We start from the raw sequence: 17623 nt of genomic DNA on the forward strand, positions 1-17623 counted from the left end.
CCTCTCCCGTCCAATTTTGTTTTTTTCAGAAATGGAATTATAATGTTACCGTTTGGGGATCAATAAAGAACTTTTTATCTATCTACATGCCTCAATAACTGATTATCACATTCATAGATTTATTTTTTTGTTTTATTTCTAGAGTTAAATAAAAGTAGAACATTTAGAAATTGGTATTCTTTAAAAAGATTTTTATAAGGATTAAAAAAAAAAAATACCGGGAATGATTGACGTGTACGGTTGTCCTCGCGCATGTGGTCCTGACGTCACACTCCCGTTTCCGCCTCGGAAGCCCGAGCAGCTTGTAAACAAAGCAGGGAAGCAACTTCTCAATCTGGATCCAGGTTCGTTCAGGACCGGCGAAACGGATCCGGATCTGCCGATCCGTGTGATGGAGCCCCGCGCGGACTGAACCGGAACCGGCAACATGTCCATGGAAGACCCGTTCTTCGTCGTGAAAGGGTCAGAACCGCTCCCGGCTCGGCTAGCGTTAGCCGGCGGAGCTAGCCGCCTGTCGGTGTGAATGCACGGAACCGGTCGGATTCCAAACATATTACCGCGTCACTGCGGTGTTTTGTTTGTTAAATTGGATTATTTTGAACATTTAAAGACTATTGTAAACAAGTAACACCTGGTTTCAGGCGTTTCATAGGTCCACAGCTGGGTAGTCACACATGCAGCCCGCTTGCTTTGTTATGAACGCCGAAGGATGACTTTCACTCGTCATCATCCTTCACGAAATAACGCTAGGAAAGGAAAAGGCTCGACTTTAAATATAAGTCACAAATATTAGTTCATGCTATCAGGGGTATTGGGGAAAAATGCACAATTTGTCCTTTTCAGGAGACACTTTTAAGGGTTACAAAGTCTTTGCAAGAATGTAAATATTACGCCAAGGGAGGGATTGTTTTACGTAAAATTCAAGATCTTTTAACGCGAGGAGATTTGCACTCGCTGATATAATTGTGAGTGATGGGTTTGCGGGTTTGACAGCGAGGTGCAGAAGGCAGTGAACGCCGCTCAGAGCCTCCACCACAGATGGCGGGAGCTGCTGCAGGAGGGCGGCGGAGCCTCCAAGGAGGAGATGGACTGGACCACCAATGAACTGCGGAACAGTCTGCGCTCCATCGAGTGGGACCTGGAGGACCTGGACGAGACCATCAATATCCTTTGAGGTCCAAAACTGCTGCCGCGTCAGCCGTCGCCGTGGCTGCGGTGGTGTTTTCTTAACTGTCAGTGAAGGCATCGTGGAGTCCAACCCCAAGAAGTTCAACCTGGATGCAGCTGAGCTGTCCAAGAGGAAGTCCTTCATCACAAGCACCCGCCTCTCCATCAAGGTGCACCACCACCCCATCCATCCATCCATCCATCCATTTCCCACCATGGGGTCAGACAAATGTTTCCAGAAAGGGGGTTCATTTGCATCTCTTGTCTTGCAGGAGATGAAAGAGCAGATGTCGAGCCCGGCCGTAACGTCTGAGAGGAAGAGCAAACAGGTGAGTTGCGATGGCCGTGAAGGAACCGATGGGATGAAGGCCTCCGATGGTGGCGATGTGTCACACCTTGTGCTCGTGTTGTCACGCCGATCAGTCTTTGCTGGGCGTCGGCGCTTCGGGCTCCGATAAATACAGCCGTCTGGACCAGCAGCTGCACAACGCCAACTCTCAATTGATCGAGGAGCAGCAGGTGCAGCAGCAGGTACGTCTGCGGACGACGCCTGCAACATGTCGCCGTGGACAGAGCAGTAGCTGTTTCGCGGCGCGTGACTCCGACGTGTGTGTTTGTCAGCTGATCGCCGAGCAGCAGGACGAGCAGCTGGAGCTGGTGTCGGGAACCATCGGCGTGTTGAAGAACATGTCGGAGAGGATCGGCATGGAGTTGGACGAACAGGCCGTGTAAGAACAGATCGTTCTCCATCCGAGGTTCCTGTGAGATTCAGGGTCCTCATGTGGCCTGTTCTCCTCAGGATGCTGGACGATTTCAGCCACGAGGTGGACAACACCCACTCCCGACTGGACAACGTGATGAAGAAACTGGCCAAAGTGTCTCACATGAACAGTGGTAATCTGCCCGGCAACACCTGACATCACCCCCATCGTATTTATAAAAGATAAATATATAAAATCAGCTGTACTTAAAAACGCAGCTATTCTCACGGTAACACGTCGGCGAATGACGGGGAATTCAGTGAAACCTCCTCCCTGTTCTGAACACCATTGCAAAGTTAGCTTAGCACGTTAGCATGCCATCACAACTGCGATGTCTAGAGAGAACACAACACGCGCACAAGGTTCGCCACGGTTGATGTAAACACCAGTTAAGAACAGAAAGCAGCTCAGAGGCTTCACACACACACACACACACACACACACACATCAATCACTGTTAAACACAATGCAAAATCGAGACCATGTTTATTGAAATACCCAGATTTAAGGTCCTATGTGGCTTTTACGGAGCTAATATTAAATATTTCTGCTCTGTATGTATGTACAGGTCCATTTTACACTGTGTGTGTGTTTGTGTGTGTGTTTTTCCGCAGATCGCCGGCAGTGGTGTGCGATTGGGGTGCTGCTCGCCATCCTCTTCGTCGTCATTATCCTCCTCATCGTCCTCTGATTTACGCCGGAAGCGTTTCAAGCCTGCTGGACTCTGCTGGTCCCTCCCGGACTCTACTGAACTCTACTAGACTGAAAAAAGCACTTTGTTTGATTCTTCGAGTGTTTATCTGTTTAATCCCGTGGAGGTCAAAGGTCAGCAGGGTCGAACATATCGTTGTTCTTGTTTGTTATATCCAGTATAACGTCATTTAAACTCACTATGACATCATTTTCTGTCGGTTTATCCTTATTTAAACTCACTTTTAACCCATCAAGTCTAGTTTAACTTGGATAAAACCCCGCTTAACTTTATTTAAACAAACTAAACTCTATTTAAACTCAGCTTCACGTTATTTAAACCCATGTTACGCCCTGCTATTGCACCGAAAAACCGCTACTTGTGTGAAAATGAGCTGACAATATTTGACGACGTGAAAACACTACCACTTTTTGTTGTTTACAACCTTTTGACTGAACCGATCTCTGCGCGCACACACACACACACACACACACACATTTGGATTCCTCCACATTTCAGTTGAGTTGTCCTGAAATGTTACATCGTCCCATCGACCAGCTGATGATGCCGCTCAATAGCTTTAACCCATCAAGCAGCCCTTAAACCAGTGATAATAATAATAATAATGATGATAATAATAATTCGTCGGCTCTTTCAGTTCAACATTTCTTTGACACTGTCAGTGTTTTGGTTACATTTGAGCCGTTAAGTATTAACCGCCTCACATTTCAAGACACCCCGGGTTACAAACCGAAGGCCAAGTCTTGACACGTTTCACTAACCTTCATTTAAACAGGACCTGGAAAAACAATTACATAAAAAAATAAAATAAATCAAGACTAAAGAAGAAACCACTTTGACGAAACTCCGGTTGAAAAGTTTCAATGCTGTAGGACCTTCCATGGTTGAGTACCACTGAAAGAGCTACACTGTTTGCTGTCGATCGAATGACTATCGGTTTTATAAAGTATAAAGCGTCGATGAATGAGATGTGTCTTTGTCCGAGTCCACAGCCGAGTCATGTGACCTGTTTGTATCTAAATAAAGAATTTGAAAGAAAAAAAAAAAAAAAAACAGACGTGAACCGATCATCCATCGACTGTTTGATTTCATTAAAAAAGAAGCTTGTATATTACCATATTTGGTCGTACTCACCATAATGTACTACCTTGTTATTGTCTTATATTCATAATCGGGGAAATTCGGTACTTGTTATACAAGGTATACGGTTGTATTTATACTAGTTTTTTTTTTTTTTTCAAGCAGGAACGTTTGTTTATCAGTAGCACATTAGCCCGTCCTTTCACATCAATAATCATCGTATTAATGTCTTACTTTACCTTTATATTACGACTTTATCCTCCTTTTTTTGTTGCGATGAGAAGTTTTGGATGGACAAAGACTTCCTGAGCTGAGGGAACGGCGCCCCCTGTTGGCCACCGAAGGTAAACCATTAGCAGTCAGTGAGCATCGAGCCCTGACACGCCAATGACCAAGAAGTCCAAGAACGTCTCACCGTGGTGAACGGCCGGAGAGGCGAGGAGGTTCTACGCCGGCCGGGGAACTTGCCGGAACCCGAGCGGCCCGGGAGGAGGTCGGGCGCCGAGGCGCGGAGCTGGGAAGTGAGACGGTCCAGGCTTCCGGCTCGAGTCCTGCTCAGCGTCACGGTAGAGAAGAAATGACGCAGGGAATGACGAGAAGAAGCATCTCTGGAGAGCCTGCGGGAAACAGACATACGGTAGGACCTCTTGTGGACGCCTCCAAATTTAAGCCGACGTCCGAGCGCATCGATTTCGGAGTTTCCCGAGATCCGAGCCGTCGCTTTGTGATACGAGTCAAAAACATGGCCACCTCTGTCGGCGAAGTGGCCAAAGTTCGCCCGAAGAGAATCTCGGAAAACCATGAGCGAGGCGTGGTCTCGTCCACGAAGAGATGGAGAAGTTGTTGGAGAGCTTCTTCGTGAGAAGGCAGGACATTTACAGGGGATTCGGTGCGAGAACGTGGCGCCTGAAAAGGCGTCCAAAGTCGGTCTGGGACGGTTTGACGCTGTTAAAGAGGATCTCGGGGAAACTCCCAAGTCTGACTCTACAAATGAAGCCACCTGCTTCACTTTGGATGGATGGTTTTGAAAAAAGGAGCGACTTCACTCGTTCGCTCAATGAAGTTTAGACGTATAATGTAGCGTAAGTTACATGTAGAAGCCCGTTGTAGCATTAAGTGTGTAGCCGGTAAGCTAAGTTAAGCGAAAGAGCAGCAAATGGGACACCGTCACTCCCAAGTCGAGGTATTTGATCAAGAGAACACCAGATCTTGGGGTCGGTGCTTCCACCTCACAGCGAGACGGTTCCTCGTTGGATTCCCAGCGGGCTCTGGTCCACCCAATCGGTTCTTCACTCTACCTTCAACTCACCGTTCAGGACAATCGGCGTCGCCTTGGAGCTCTGCACCGATCGGTTGTCTTAGTGTACCTTGACCTTGAGGATCTGTATGATACAAGAAGAGCTTTTAGCCAAAGCTGCCGAGTCACGATGTTTCTCACTTGAAACCATCTGACCTGTTTGAGTCCTCAGCCTCGTGTCGCTCTCAGTGAGCAGGTTTCTGCAGGTTCCCTTCAGCTCTTGCTTGTTCGGGTCTTCTTTCGTGCGTCCGGCACCCTGTACCTTCATGGGCTTAGGGTCGGTCCACCGCTCGGGGGCGTAGGGGTTGATCGGCAGTTCTTCATCAGACGGCGCGACGGCGCCGATGTAGGTTTCTCTGATTGCTTCGGTCCACATGCTGAGTCTGGAGTGCCGCTGGTCTGAAAGGGCCAGACGGACACGGAGGTCGCGGTCCAGTCCTTGGACCTTCTCCGGGAAGTCCTGCTGCTCCACCTTCTTCCCCGTCACGGGTGTCGTCCCCGTCGCCTTCCTCATTTTCGCCTTCGTCCTCCCCGTCTCCGACATCGTCCCGTCCCGTGGCCCCGCCTCCGCCCCGCTGCCCGTGTCCAAGATCAAGATGGGTTTGGAGACCAGAACTTCTGGCGCCCCTTGTCCGATCCATCTCCTCTGCCGCTGCTGTTGCCGCTCCAGGTAACGATATTCCGCCTCCACTTCCGTCTCATCCTCGAACCGAAGCCGACGAGTCAGAGACGCCGACTGTCGGCTCTGCGGTCCGGTTTCCGGTTCCGTCGGACCCGACCCCGACCGGGTGACGGGACGAGATTTGACCCCTGACCTGTGGAGGCGCAAAGAGATACGTGTTCTTCACCGAGGGCCATTTCACATGTTGATCGTCTAGAAGTAACCTTGAAAAATATCAACAATAGCACTTTCAACTTGCAAAATACATATTTTATTGCCTGTTTATATATTGTATAGTTATTTTATTGCCTATCTGTATATTTTATATATATATTGTCTATTTTATACAGTTTTATATTTGTATTGTCCAGGACTACAGATGGAAATTAGCTATGAACAATAATCTGGTACAAACATCTCTGCGTCTGTGCTTAATGGATTTGTACGCCGTCCTAATAAACTTCTAAACAAACAAACAAACAAAACAGACGCTTTACTTCGGTTCCTTAAATAAATTATTATGAATTATTATATAAATTATTATTATAAATTAATATTTATAATATTAATATTTATAAATTATAAATATTAAATTGAAGTGTATTGCATTTGTTTTAATTCCTTTTTTTGACTTTATTGTAAGTTATAAGTGATCTTGAAATATTAAATGAAATTATATTTATTATTTTTCGCCGCTCAAAATAACATCACCCTAGTGGAAGCCGGTAAAGTCCCGATTTGCAGATGCTGTGTTCAGGAGCAGAAGTCCCATAAACCAGGTAAAATAAATATTTACGAAGATATTTTGCAAATATTTATTTTTTATTGTTTACTGACACAGTGATTTTTATTTTTAAAATTCAGGTCAAGGCTCCGCTACACACTCTGAAAGCCCAAAGCTCAAAATGAGTTCATTACATGAATAAAATTTAATTTTTTTCCGTAATTCTTTATGAATTTCAGAGGCGACACGCTTGTTTATAAAAAGTGTAAAGGTAATAAATCCCCAAACATGATGGTGGTATCAATGGAAAACCAGACCTAATCTTAACCTGATCCCTAATCCTAATCCTAACCCTCACCCGACGCCTAAACCCGAAACCTGACGCTGAACCCGACCCTCCAACTGAAAGTCGGACGAGTGTCGTTGGAAAGTCCACCGAAGACCAAGCAGGTGTTGGTCCACCTTCCATGAAGACCATCTCAGACGGTTCTTCACATAAAGGACTTGGATATCTCCACCCTACATGAACCCTTAAAACCATATTTTCGTTTTTTGTTAAATCCTTCGAATATTTCTAAAAACCTGTGAACCAGCGAGTGATTGGTTGAGCGTCCCTACATGCCGCCCTGTGATTGGTCCAGGGCGAACCCCACTTCTCGGCCTATCACAGCAGGGATACATTCCAGTCGGACAACCAGCAGAGATAGCAACCACGTTTCAGCACGCGTGTGTGTGTCTGTGTCTGTGTGTGTGTGTGTGTGTGTGTTGATACACTCACTGTGTGTGTGTGTCGGGGGTCAGCAGGTCGTGGTTTCCTCGCACAGGAACGCAGTGACGCCTCATACGAGCTCCGTCCTCACGCTGCTGCCGCCGCTGCTGCAACAGGCTGACGCAAAGTCTGAACACACACCAATAACAACACACACACACACACACACACACACAGTGCGGAGGCGGGGAAAGACAACAATGGCCGCTCTGATTGGCAGAGGAGACGGAGAGCAGGATTAAACGCAGACACTTGTCAGGATTAATTAACCTGATGTAAACTGTGACATCAGTATCGCATGTGTGTGTGTGTGTGTGTGTGTGTGTGTGTGTGTGTGTGTGCAATTGTGTTTATTTCCACTCTTTTACATAACCTTATTTGGCTGCTTGTGAGCCTTATAATAATTATGTCAGTGTTAATTAAATGGATTCAAAATCGCGTTAAAGTAATTTAATTTGATGCAAAGTGTCTGAAAAGAGACGGCATATTTGCTAGATCAACATTTTCCTCCAAATTGGCTGATATACACCAAATTTTTCGCACATTAAGGCGCACTTAAAATCCTTAAATTTTCTCAAAAATTGGCCGCACGCCTCATGTATGAATTCTTGTTGTGCTAACTGACCTCCAAACCAATTTTACATGCTACGCTACGCTCAAACATCAAAATGTTTTCGTGCGACTTTGGTAACAGTATGTAGTGCCTTACCTCCGCCACTTTTTGTCGTACCAGTACGTACTGCGCTTCAGCAGAATATTACTGTACATCAATGTTGGGCCATCAGGGCCTGCAAGGCCTTCTGTGCTGGCCTAAAAAAATATCACAATCACAGACTGATTTTTTTATAATTTGTCCATGATTAGCTTTTTTCCCTGTCTGTGTTGCTTATAGGCATGTATTTTCATGTAAAAGGATTTAGCCAATCACATTTCAGCCATTACTTGTTGCCAGGCAGGGGCAAAGTCAAAGAAATCTGCCTGGAGGCCTGCAGAATCCGATTTGCAGGCGCTCAAGCAAAAACTACTGTCTATGAAACTGTTGCTTCAACCGCTCCGATTTTGAGTTGTGACACTGAGGCCTTCTAGAAGGCTATGCTAATGTCAGCGTGTCACTTTTGATTGGATAGTCAGAGAATGTACTAGCCAGAGCTAGCAGGATGCATCAAAAGCACGCTACATGAACGCAAATATAGTTGTGTTGATGTAATAGCTAATTTGTCAACCCATGATGGCTGAAGGAGCCATTTTCAAGACGGACTTTTCAAGAAAACGTTAAGAAAGGTCATCTTTATAGCCATAAAAGTTATTGAGGAGTGGAGTGGCAAATGGTGCACTACTGAAGGCCTAGGTGTGAAATGCACAGCCCGCCACTGTTGTACATTTGTGTGTATGAGTGAAATGAATAAAGCTCGACTAAACTGACTGTTTTGTTTGGCTTTACATACCATATGTTTTATCATGCGCCTTATAACGTAGTGCGCCTTATGTATGACAATAGACCTGTTCATTGATATTGCGCCTTATAATGCAGTGCGCCTTATACAAGTGTGTTTTGTATAAAACCCAACCATTTATAAACATACCTTTTTACTGTGTGCTCAATGAAAATCCGATTGCATCGCGCGGAGCCTATCCCAGCTGTCCCACACTGGATCCATCCCAGACGTACAACCACTCATTCACTCATTCACACAAGGACCATTCGGGGTCTCCAATGAACCTCCTGCATGTTTTTGGACCCCCGGCAAACACATGGAAACTCCACACTAACGGGATCCAACCGGGGACCTTCTTGATGTGAGGCGGAAGCACTGTCGGCTCTAAAGACGTTCAAATCTGTGGGGAAAAAATAAATAAAAATGGTCAAATCCACCAGAAAATGTCACATTCCCCCCGCGGAGCCCCTCCGAAGTACATTACCCGGCCGCTGCAGCCTCACAGCAAGACTGAGGAGCGGCTTTTTCCCCCCAGAGCAGCGTTCGGCTGCTCCGAATCAGGCCAAGAAACTGGAACTGGAACAAACACGAACCGCGTAAACAGCTGCCGTGCAGCTACACCGCTAGGGTAAACAACAACTGGCCGACAATTCACGCCGCGATGAAGATAGTATCGGAAATTGCACAACAACCGTCAACTTGCACTCCCGCCTTCGCCCCGTATTTTATTTTTTATTCTTTAGTAGTGAGGCGCAGTCAGGGGAGGCAGGAGGGACTGTGCCTCACTTGCAGAGCTTGGAAAGAAAAAAAATGTCAAATGAAAAAAAAGAACTAAGTGATTAGCATAATTTCCGGACGATAAACAACGGTGCGGCTAATAAATGGATTTTTTGGGGGGGTGGGCTGATGAGCTTCACGCTAAAACATTTATCCTCGTCACATTTGACCAATGAAATGACCGAGTCTGTTCAACTCCGACACCAAAGAGGACGACTTTTTTGGTTTTAGTGCGCAGAAGGAAGCCCAAGATAGCGATTGGCTAGCGGCTTATATTGAGGTGCGCTCAATAGTCCAGAAATTACGGTTTATTTATCAGTAATTTGCACTATAAAGGTATTTTTCATTTAACTTCACCTGCTTTACATTGTTGTTGTTTTTTAAATGGCTGGATTTTCACCTTTACTGTTCAAATACTGAGCATCAGACTGTTGAGCCTCAATGTCGATCGCGCAATGGCGCTATTAAAATCACCTTTGCTATATGAACTACATGTCCAATGTACAGTGCTTTTTTTTTGGGGTCAAAAACGGTATGTGTGTTACCTGTTTCTTTGGCTGGCTTATTTTTTTCTTTACTTTTGTCACCCTGTTTATGTTCTTATCCTTGTAGTTGTTCTGGTTGTCTCTTTTCACCCTGGCTGTTTTTTTTTTTTTTAATTCTGTTGTCCATTCTTGATGTCTTGATGTCTTGATGTCTTGATGTTGTTGTTGTTGTTGTTGTTGTTGTTGTTGTTGTTGTTGTTGTTCTCTCTGCAGCCTATTTATTTGTGAATGTCTTTTGCTATCTTCTAATTGTCTCTATTTAGATTTATATGTATATGTATATTTAAATGTATTGATTCTATAGCTCTCAGCAGGTGAGACAAAAGAATTTCCCCTATGGAAATCAATAAAGTTTGTCTATTTATTTCATAAGAATAAGAAGAAGAATGAGAATAACTTTATTTATCCCAAAGGAAATTGTTGTGCCAGAGTTTCAAGTAAAACGTAACAATAATAAATAATAGTAGGAAATTGTATAAACAGTATAAAAAAGGGGGGGGGAATAAGAAATACAAATGAAACTATTAAGTGTCAAAGTAACAAGTCAAGGCTATAAAGTGTCTTAAGGTCTTAAGTACAATGATTTTGAGATTCCCTGCAGCTGAAGGGAGAGGAATTAACAAGTCTTTATATGTCTATTTATATCTATATGTATATTTATTGATTCTATATCTCTTAGCTGGTGAGACAAATAAAGTTAAATGAAGTGATCGATAAAGTTAGTCTTCCTAGTCTTTCTGAGCCGCTTCCGGAGCTGCGGATCAAAACTACATTTCCCAGAGGCGCATAGGAAGGGTGAGGGAAGTGACGCCGCTCCCGCGCATGCGCTCTCGCCCCCTCCTGTGTATCAGAGCCAAGATGGCGGCGCCCCTGGAGGTGGTGTTGAGCAGCGATTCCGGCTCGCAGCTGTGGAACTGCACGGTGTTCGACCCGCACAGCGGCTCCAGCCTGCTGTCCTACCGCGGCGGGAACAGCGGTGCCCGCACGCTGTGCGTGCTGGGCGGGGGATACCTGCTGTCCGCGCAGTTCGGCAAGAACTTCATCAACGTGTGGGAGATCCAGAGGAAGGTAGATGGAGAACACCGGGACACACAGACCCGAATTTAGGAAGTCCTTTGTGTAGGTTTCGGCTACATGAGGGAGCAGTTTTGAAGAGCTTAGAAGGCCTTAGAAGGCTTTACAAAACAAAGCAAACAAGCAAAACATACTAGTTTTCTAAGAAGTATCTCCGAATCGTGGACGTGCGATCGCAAGTCTTACCGTTTGACGTCCCACCAGGACCAGCTGCAGCAGAAGATCGTGTGTCCGGGTGTGGTCACCTGTCTGAGTGCCTCCCCCGATGGGCTCTTCCTGGCTGCAGGGGTGGCCGAGGCCATCTACCTGTGGGAGGTGAGCGCCACGTCGTTTCAAAACGTCAAAACAATATATATCTCAAGATAATATATATCTATTGTCTGTCTCCTGCCTTGTGATTGGTCAGGTGTCCACAGGTAAGCTCCTGTCCGTCCTCAGCCGTCACTATCAAGACATCACCTGTCTGAAGTTCACGGACGACAGCAGCCATCTTGTTTCCGGAGGGAAAGACAACCTAGGACTCATCTGGAACCTGTCCGGGTATGACACGCCTAAGGGGGCGGGGTCTAAAAACCAGCCAATCAGATGTCACAGGGGTCCATCGCGACGGTTGGCGAGGAGGTCACTGGTTGAGAGGGATGGTACCGCTGTTTCTGGGAGACCAGTCGCTATTTTGATGCCGCAGTAGGCGCGGGTAACTGGGAACAGTGGGAACGGTTAACTACGCCAGTGGGCTACTGGAGCAGTGGGCACGGCTAGTTTGGGACAGTTGGTGTTGCCAGTTCAAGGTACAGTGAGTGGCTAGTTGGAGGCATAGTGAGTGTGGCAGGTTATAGGTACAGTGGGCGTGGCTAGTTGAGGGTACGGTGGGCGTGGCTAGTTGTGGCTATAGCAAGTGGCTAGTTGGGGGTACAGTGGACGTGGCTAGTTGAGGGTATAGTGGGGGTGGCTAGTTGAGGGTATAGTGGGCGTGGCTAGTTGAGGGTATAGTGGGGGTGGCTAGTTGAGGGTATAGTGGGGGTGGCTAGTTGAGGGTATAGTGGGCGTGGCTAGTTGAAGGTACGGTGGGCGTGGCTAGTTGTGGCTATAGCAAGTGGCTAGTTGAGGGTACAGTGGACGTGGCTAGTTGAGGGTATAGTGGGGGTGGCTAGTTGAAGGTACGGTGGGCGTGGCTAGTTGTGGCTATAGCAAGTGGCTAGTTGAGGGTACAGTGGATGTGGCTAGGTGAGGGTATAGTGGGGGTGGCTAGTTGAGGGTATAGTGGGCGTGGCTAGTTGAAGGTACGGTGGGCGTGGCTAGTTGTGGCTATAGCAAGTGGCTAGTTGAGGGTACAGTGGACGTGGCTAGTTGAGGGTATAGTAGGGGTGGCTAGTTGAGGGTATAGTGGGCGTGGCTAGTTGAGGGTACAGTGGGCAAGGCTAGTTGAAGGTACAGCAAGTGACTAGTTGAGGGTACATTGAGCGTGGCTAGTTGGGAACAGTGAACGCAGCAAGTTGAGGGTTCAGCAAGTGCCTAGTCAGCGGTGCAGTAGGTGTGGCTGGTTGAAGGTACAGTAAGCATGGTTAGTTGGGGACAGTTGGAATAGCTAGTTGAGGGTACAGTGGGCGTGGCTAGTTGAGGGTACAGTGGGCGTGGCTAGTTGAGGGCACAGCAAGTGACTAGTTGAGGGCACAGTGGTCATGGCTAGTTGGGAACAGTGGACGCAGCTAGTTGAGGGTACAGCAAGTGGCTAGTTGGCAGTACAGTGGGTGTGGCTGGTTGAAGGTACAGTAAGCATGGTTAGTTGGGGACAGTTGGAATAGCTAGTTGAGGCCAGTGAGCGCGGCTAGTTAAGGGTACAGCGGATGTGGCAAGTTGAAGGTAAAGTTGACACGGTGTTTTGAGGGTACGGTCAGCGAGCCTCGTTTGGGACAGTGGGTGTGGCTAGTTAAGGGTACATTGACCATGGCTAGTTGGTCACATTAGCCGTAAGTAGTTGGACAGTCGGTGCGGCTAGTTGAGGGGACAGTCGGTATTGGTAGTTGAGGGTACAGTGGGTGTGGCTAGTTAAGGGTACAGTGAGCATGGCTAGTTGGTTAATTGGCCGTAAGTAGTTGGACAGTCGGTGTAGCTAGTCGAGCACATTGGGTGTGGTTAGTTGAAGGGAGGAAAGAGCAGGCAGCTGTGACGGCCATGTTTGTTGGCCATGTTTATCACATGTTTGTCTGACGTTGTTGGTACCGTGTGTGTGTGTGTGTGTGTGTGTGTGTGTAAGTGTAATCCAGCTAGACTTAAGCCACACCCCCGAGCCTCGTCACATCCTATCCCGTCACTCGCTGCCAATAACGGACCTTCACTGCGGCCTGATGGGAGCGCAGGCCCGTGTGGCCACGGCGTCTCTGGACCAAACGGTCAAGGTGAGTACTTCCCTTCTGCTCGGGGTTCCTTCCGGCTCTCCCGTGACCCCCTCTTGCTCCCCCTCTTCCGTCCCCGTCCAGCTGTGGGAAGTGTCCTCCGGCGAGATGCTGGTCTCGGTCCTGTTCGACGTGGAGATCATGTCGGTGACCCTCGACCCTTGCGAGTACTTCCTGTTTTGCGGCGGCGGCGACGGCAACATCTTCCAGGTTTCGCTGTGCAACCAGGCAAGTGCGGTCCAGGTCCTGCTCGGATGTTTGAGAAGGTATTCTGGAAAAAAAAAAAAAAAAACGGCTGACGGTTTGCGCCCAACGCAGAGCCTCGGCCGGGAGAAGTCCTTCCAGTCCGACGGCGACGGAAACCAGGTGTTCAGAGGACACAGGTGAGCCTTCTGGAAATCCCCGTTGTCATGGCGACAGAGAGGTACCACCACTTGAAATGCATTTGGTAGGATGCTGATTTTGTTTTTGCTGTTTTTTTTTTTCTGAAAATGGACAGATTAGGTCAGGTGGTCAGCGCTTCGGCCTCGCCGGTTCGATTCCGACATTTCTGTGCCGAGTTAGCATGTTCTCGGTTTAATCTGCAGGTTCATTTGAAAAAGTGAGGGAAAAAAATGGTCGTTTGGACCTGCGATTGCGATTGACAGCCGGGATGGGCTCCCGCATCCCCTATCCCCAAAATAAGACTCCCTTTGGGGGGAGAAGGGGAGGAAAATCCATATTTCATCCTCGACGAAGCGTTCAAGGACTTCCAGAGGTCGAGGAACAAAGTGACCCGTGAGGTCCATCTGTGTGTGTGTTCGTCCTCCCAACTCTAAAGCCTGTCACACTCCAGGGTTTCCTTTCAGGACAAGGTGACCCGTGGAAAGAAATCCACGTTTTGTTTCCCCGATCGCTCTCACGTATCGATTTCCGCCCCTGCAGGAACCTGGTCTCCTGCCTGTCGGTCTCCATGGACGGGACGCTGCTCCTCTCGGGCTCCCACGACGAATCTGTGCGTCTGTGGGACGTCCAGAGCAAGCAGAGCCTCCGCTGCCTCTCCCACAAAGGTCAGCGCTCGTTCACCTTTGCACTTAAAAACTCTCCGACGGTAAAAAAAAAAAAAAAAAATATATAAAAGACGGCTTTAACAAATTAAAGCGCGTTAAAAGCCAAACGGACAATTTTTATAAGAGCACCCGGGGGTTCCCCTCGCCGCGAAATAAGGAATAATTCAACGACAAAGTGCCAGGCGTCTGATTGGCCGGCGGCGTATATCAGTCACGGATCGGCGAGCCGATTGGCCGGTGATTTATTGTGGCGGGTTCACCCGCGGCCAGGCGGCGTTCCCCCCGCCGCCGCCGCCGCCGCCGCCGCTTGATTAAAGAGTTATTACTCCCGTGTTCAGAGAAGGTCTGACAGGAACACGGGGAAGAAGCGGCCGCCGTGATCATGACTGGCACTTTGTAATTAAACATCCTCCGAACACACACACACACACACACACACACACACGCACACGCGCTGTCCTAGCTTCTCCACACGAACCGTTGTTGAAAGGACCGCGGCTGATCCACCCCGACACTTCAAAGGGTCCGCGCAGATCCAGGATCAGGGGACCATCGGGGGTCTTCGGCGACCCGGATTCCCGCCGCCGGGTCGTCTCCACGGCAACGAACCCGGGTCGGGAATCGCTTCCCCGTCTCCGAAAGCTGGAGTGGCTTCTTACCTTGAGGCGGATGACGATGATGAAGATGAAGATCACGACGACTACGTGATGCCGGTGAAGATGAGGGTCCCTGCTGGAAGGCTCTCGTAGCTTCTGGGTCGAGTGTGTTTGTGTGATTTGCCTCCACACACACACACACACACACACACTTTCTGATTGCCAGGTTTTCCGGTTTGATCCGGTTTGATTCCCGACGGAAGCGGCTGTTCTTCCGCGCTCTGCACAACCTCCAGCCTGGAAGGGAATCTCATTGATCGATTCGGACGGTTATCGATCGATTTCGTTGATCGTTTCGGCCTCGGAACCGGGGGGACGTTATTGAATCTCACCTGAACTGTGACGGGAAACCGCCGGCCCTCTGGTTTGTGCTCCGCAGGCCCCGTGACGAACGCCGTCATCATGGTGGCGCCGGCGAACATGTTCCTGCCCGACAGCCGACCCGCCATCCCGCTGCCGCGTTTCAGCCGGAACCTGCACGCCTCCGAGGGCGACGGCGGCGACTCGGGGGACGTGTGCGTCCGTCTGGGGCTCTACGCGCAGGTGAGGCCGCCCCCCCCCCCCCCCCCTCGATAAGCCCCGCCCCTTCCCCCTTAGTTACCGTCGCTAAGGCCGACGAGCCTTCGCCGCAGCCGGTTTCAGGGTTTACCTGAACTGGATCTAACCTTGCAATCTGGAATTGTTTACAAAGACCCCCTGGCTATGTTAGCTTAGCCAGCTAGCTAAGGGCTACTAACGTTAGCGGACGGCAAGCTGTAGTACCTGAAAGTTGGGCATCGAGACATCGAAAGCTATGGGGAGAACATGGAAACGTCTTGCTAACATAGCCCAAGCTAAGCAAGCTAACACCGATTAGCAACAGTTTACAGTTGAAGTCCTAGCTTCCCAGATCTGGGTGCAAGGACCTCCACGTAGCTTCACAAGCTCTGGATTTGTTAGCTTAGCCAGCTAGCTAAGAGCTACTAACGTTAGCGGACGGCAAGCTGTAATACCTGAAAGTTGGGCATCAAGACATCGAAAGCTATGGGGAGAACGTGGAGACTCCGCAAGGAAACGTCTTGCTAACATAGCCCAAGCTAAGCAAGCTAATGCTGATTAGCAACAGTTTACAGTTGAAGTCCTAGCTTCCCAGATCTGGGTGCAAGGACCTCCACGTAGCTTCACAAGCTCTGGATTTGTTAGCTTAGCCAGCTAGCTAAGAGCTACTAACGTTTGCGGACGGCAAGCCGTAATGGGGAATAGCAAAAGTTGGGCATCAAGACATCGAAAGCTATGGGGAGAACATGGAGAAACCGCAAGGAAACGTCCTTGCTAACGTAGCCCAAGCTAAGCAAGCTAACACCGATTAGCAACAGTTTACAGTTGAAGTCCTAGCTTCCCTCCAATTTCCTTCGGGATTAATAAAGTTGTTCTTATTCTTATTCCCAGATCTGGGTGCAAGGACCTCCACGTAGCTTCACAAGCTCTGGATTTGTTAGCTTAGCCAGCTAGCTAAGAGCTACTAACGTTAGCGGACGGCAAGCCATAATGGTGAATACCTAAAAGCTGGGCATCAAGACATCGATAGCAATGGGGAGAACATGGAGACTCCGCAGGAAACGTCCTTGCTAACATAGCCCAAGCTAAGCAAGCTAACACCGATTAGCAACAGTTTACAGTTGAAGTCCTAGCTTCCCTCCAATTTCCTTCGGGATTAATAAAGTTGTTCTTATTCTTATTCCCAGATCTGGGTGCAAGGACCTCCACGTAGCTTCACAAGCTCTGGATTTGTTAGCTTAGCCAGCTAGCTAAGAGCTACTAACGTTAGCGGACGGCAAGCCATAATGGTGAATACCTAAAAGCTGGGCATCAAGACATCGATAGCAATGGGGAGAACATGGAGACTCCGCAGGAAACGTCCTTGCTAACATAGCCCAAGCTAAGCAAGCTAACGCAGATTAGCAACAGTTTACAGTTGAAGTCCTAGCTTCCCAGATCTGGGTGCAAGGACCTCCACGTAGCTTGTTTGAAGAAAGCGTCCCCGGGACTTGGACGTCCAACGCCGCGCGGTGATTGGGTAGCCTGCGTCATCGGGGGCGTGGCTTAGCTTAGCAACCTAGCATCGACGACGAGGAGATAGAAAAGACGTTTTTCTTTTTGACGCACCGATTTGTTTGGGCGTTGCAGGACGAGGAGGAGACGTACCTGCAGAAAGCTCAGAGGCTGAACTCCCTGATGAACGCCGTGACGGACAAGGTGAGTGGGCGGGGCTTAGCGAGGAGGTCGTCCCCGCTCCGACGACACCGCCGGCTAACGGACGCCGTCTCGCCCCCAGTCGGTGTTCGGGGACGGCGAGAACACGAAGGTGCGGGTGTCGGAGCTGGAGGAGGAGGTGCAAACTCTGAAGAAGGTCAACAAAGATCTCTACGACTTCTCCAGCCAGCTGCTCACCAAGCACACGTAGACGCACGTTTGATTTTTCTAAATAAAGTTTCGTCAGGAAAGAACTTCTCGTCCGTTGCGTTCGTCTCCCGCCGAGGTCA

The 17623-nt window shown here is 48.5% G+C and overlaps 3 protein-coding genes and 1 long non-coding RNA gene across 6 annotated transcripts; 2 read left to right on the forward strand and 2 right to left on the reverse strand.

The window, feature by feature from the left end:
* Nucleotides 1-277: 277 nt before the first annotated feature.
* On the forward strand, nt 278-3452 carry stx6 (syntaxin 6). Its single transcript, XM_086140071.1, has 8 exons — nt 278-462; nt 994-1163; nt 1243-1337; nt 1440-1496; nt 1591-1698; nt 1789-1895; nt 1967-2061; nt 2543-3452. Exons 1-8 carry the CDS (start codon nt 428-430, stop codon nt 2617-2619), a joined length of 744 nt encoding a protein of 247 aa, XP_085996197.1. The 5' UTR covers nt 278-427; the 3' UTR covers nt 2620-3452.
* Nucleotides 2761-9186, reverse strand: kiaa1614 (KIAA1614 ortholog). Of its 3 annotated transcripts, none has more exons than XM_086139657.1 (8): nt 9092-9186; nt 7881-9007; nt 7181-7300; nt 5174-5832; nt 5030-5102; nt 4136-4337; nt 3960-4048; nt 2761-3656 (listed from the first exon to the last, which is right to left on the reverse strand). In XM_086139657.1, the coding sequence occupies exons 2-7, from the start codon at nt 7937-7939 to the stop codon at nt 3962-3964; spliced, it is 1200 nt and encodes a 399-aa protein (XP_085995783.1). In that variant the 5' UTR covers nt 7940-9007; nt 9092-9186; the 3' UTR covers nt 2761-3656; nt 3960-3961. The 3 variants fall into 3 exon arrangements, with proteins under 3 accessions (XP_085995783.1, XP_085995868.1, XP_085995691.1); XM_086139742.1 differs by having other exon boundaries at nt 7881-7981; nt 8755-9149; XM_086139565.1 differs by having other exon boundaries at nt 7881-9149.
* Nucleotides 9187-10048: 862 nt separating this feature from the next.
* On the forward strand, nt 10049-17584 carry wdr18 (WD repeat domain 18). Its single transcript, XM_086140190.1, has 10 exons — nt 10049-10997; nt 11208-11318; nt 11410-11543; nt 13258-13399; nt 13481-13624; nt 13715-13779; nt 14321-14445; nt 15481-15644; nt 17268-17336; nt 17416-17584. The coding sequence occupies exons 1-10, from the start codon at nt 10752-10754 to the stop codon at nt 17542-17544; spliced, it is 1329 nt and encodes a 442-aa protein (XP_085996316.1). The 5' UTR covers nt 10049-10751; the 3' UTR covers nt 17545-17584.
* LOC147237038 (uncharacterized) lies at nt 11899-15453 on the reverse strand. Its single transcript, XR_015104282.1, has 2 exons — nt 15105-15453; nt 11899-13667 (listed from the first exon to the last, which is right to left on the reverse strand). It is a non-coding gene; the product is annotated as an uncharacterized LOC147237038 (long non-coding RNA).
* Nucleotides 17585-17623: the final 39 nt, after the last annotated feature.

This window comes from Fistularia commersonii, chromosome 1 (genome assembly GCF_037954325.1).
Source record: "Fistularia commersonii isolate RoL2024-O1a breed Wild chromosome 1, RoL_Fcom_v1.0, whole genome shotgun sequence".
NCBI lineage: Eukaryota > Metazoa > Chordata > Actinopteri > Syngnathiformes > Fistulariidae > Fistularia > Fistularia commersonii.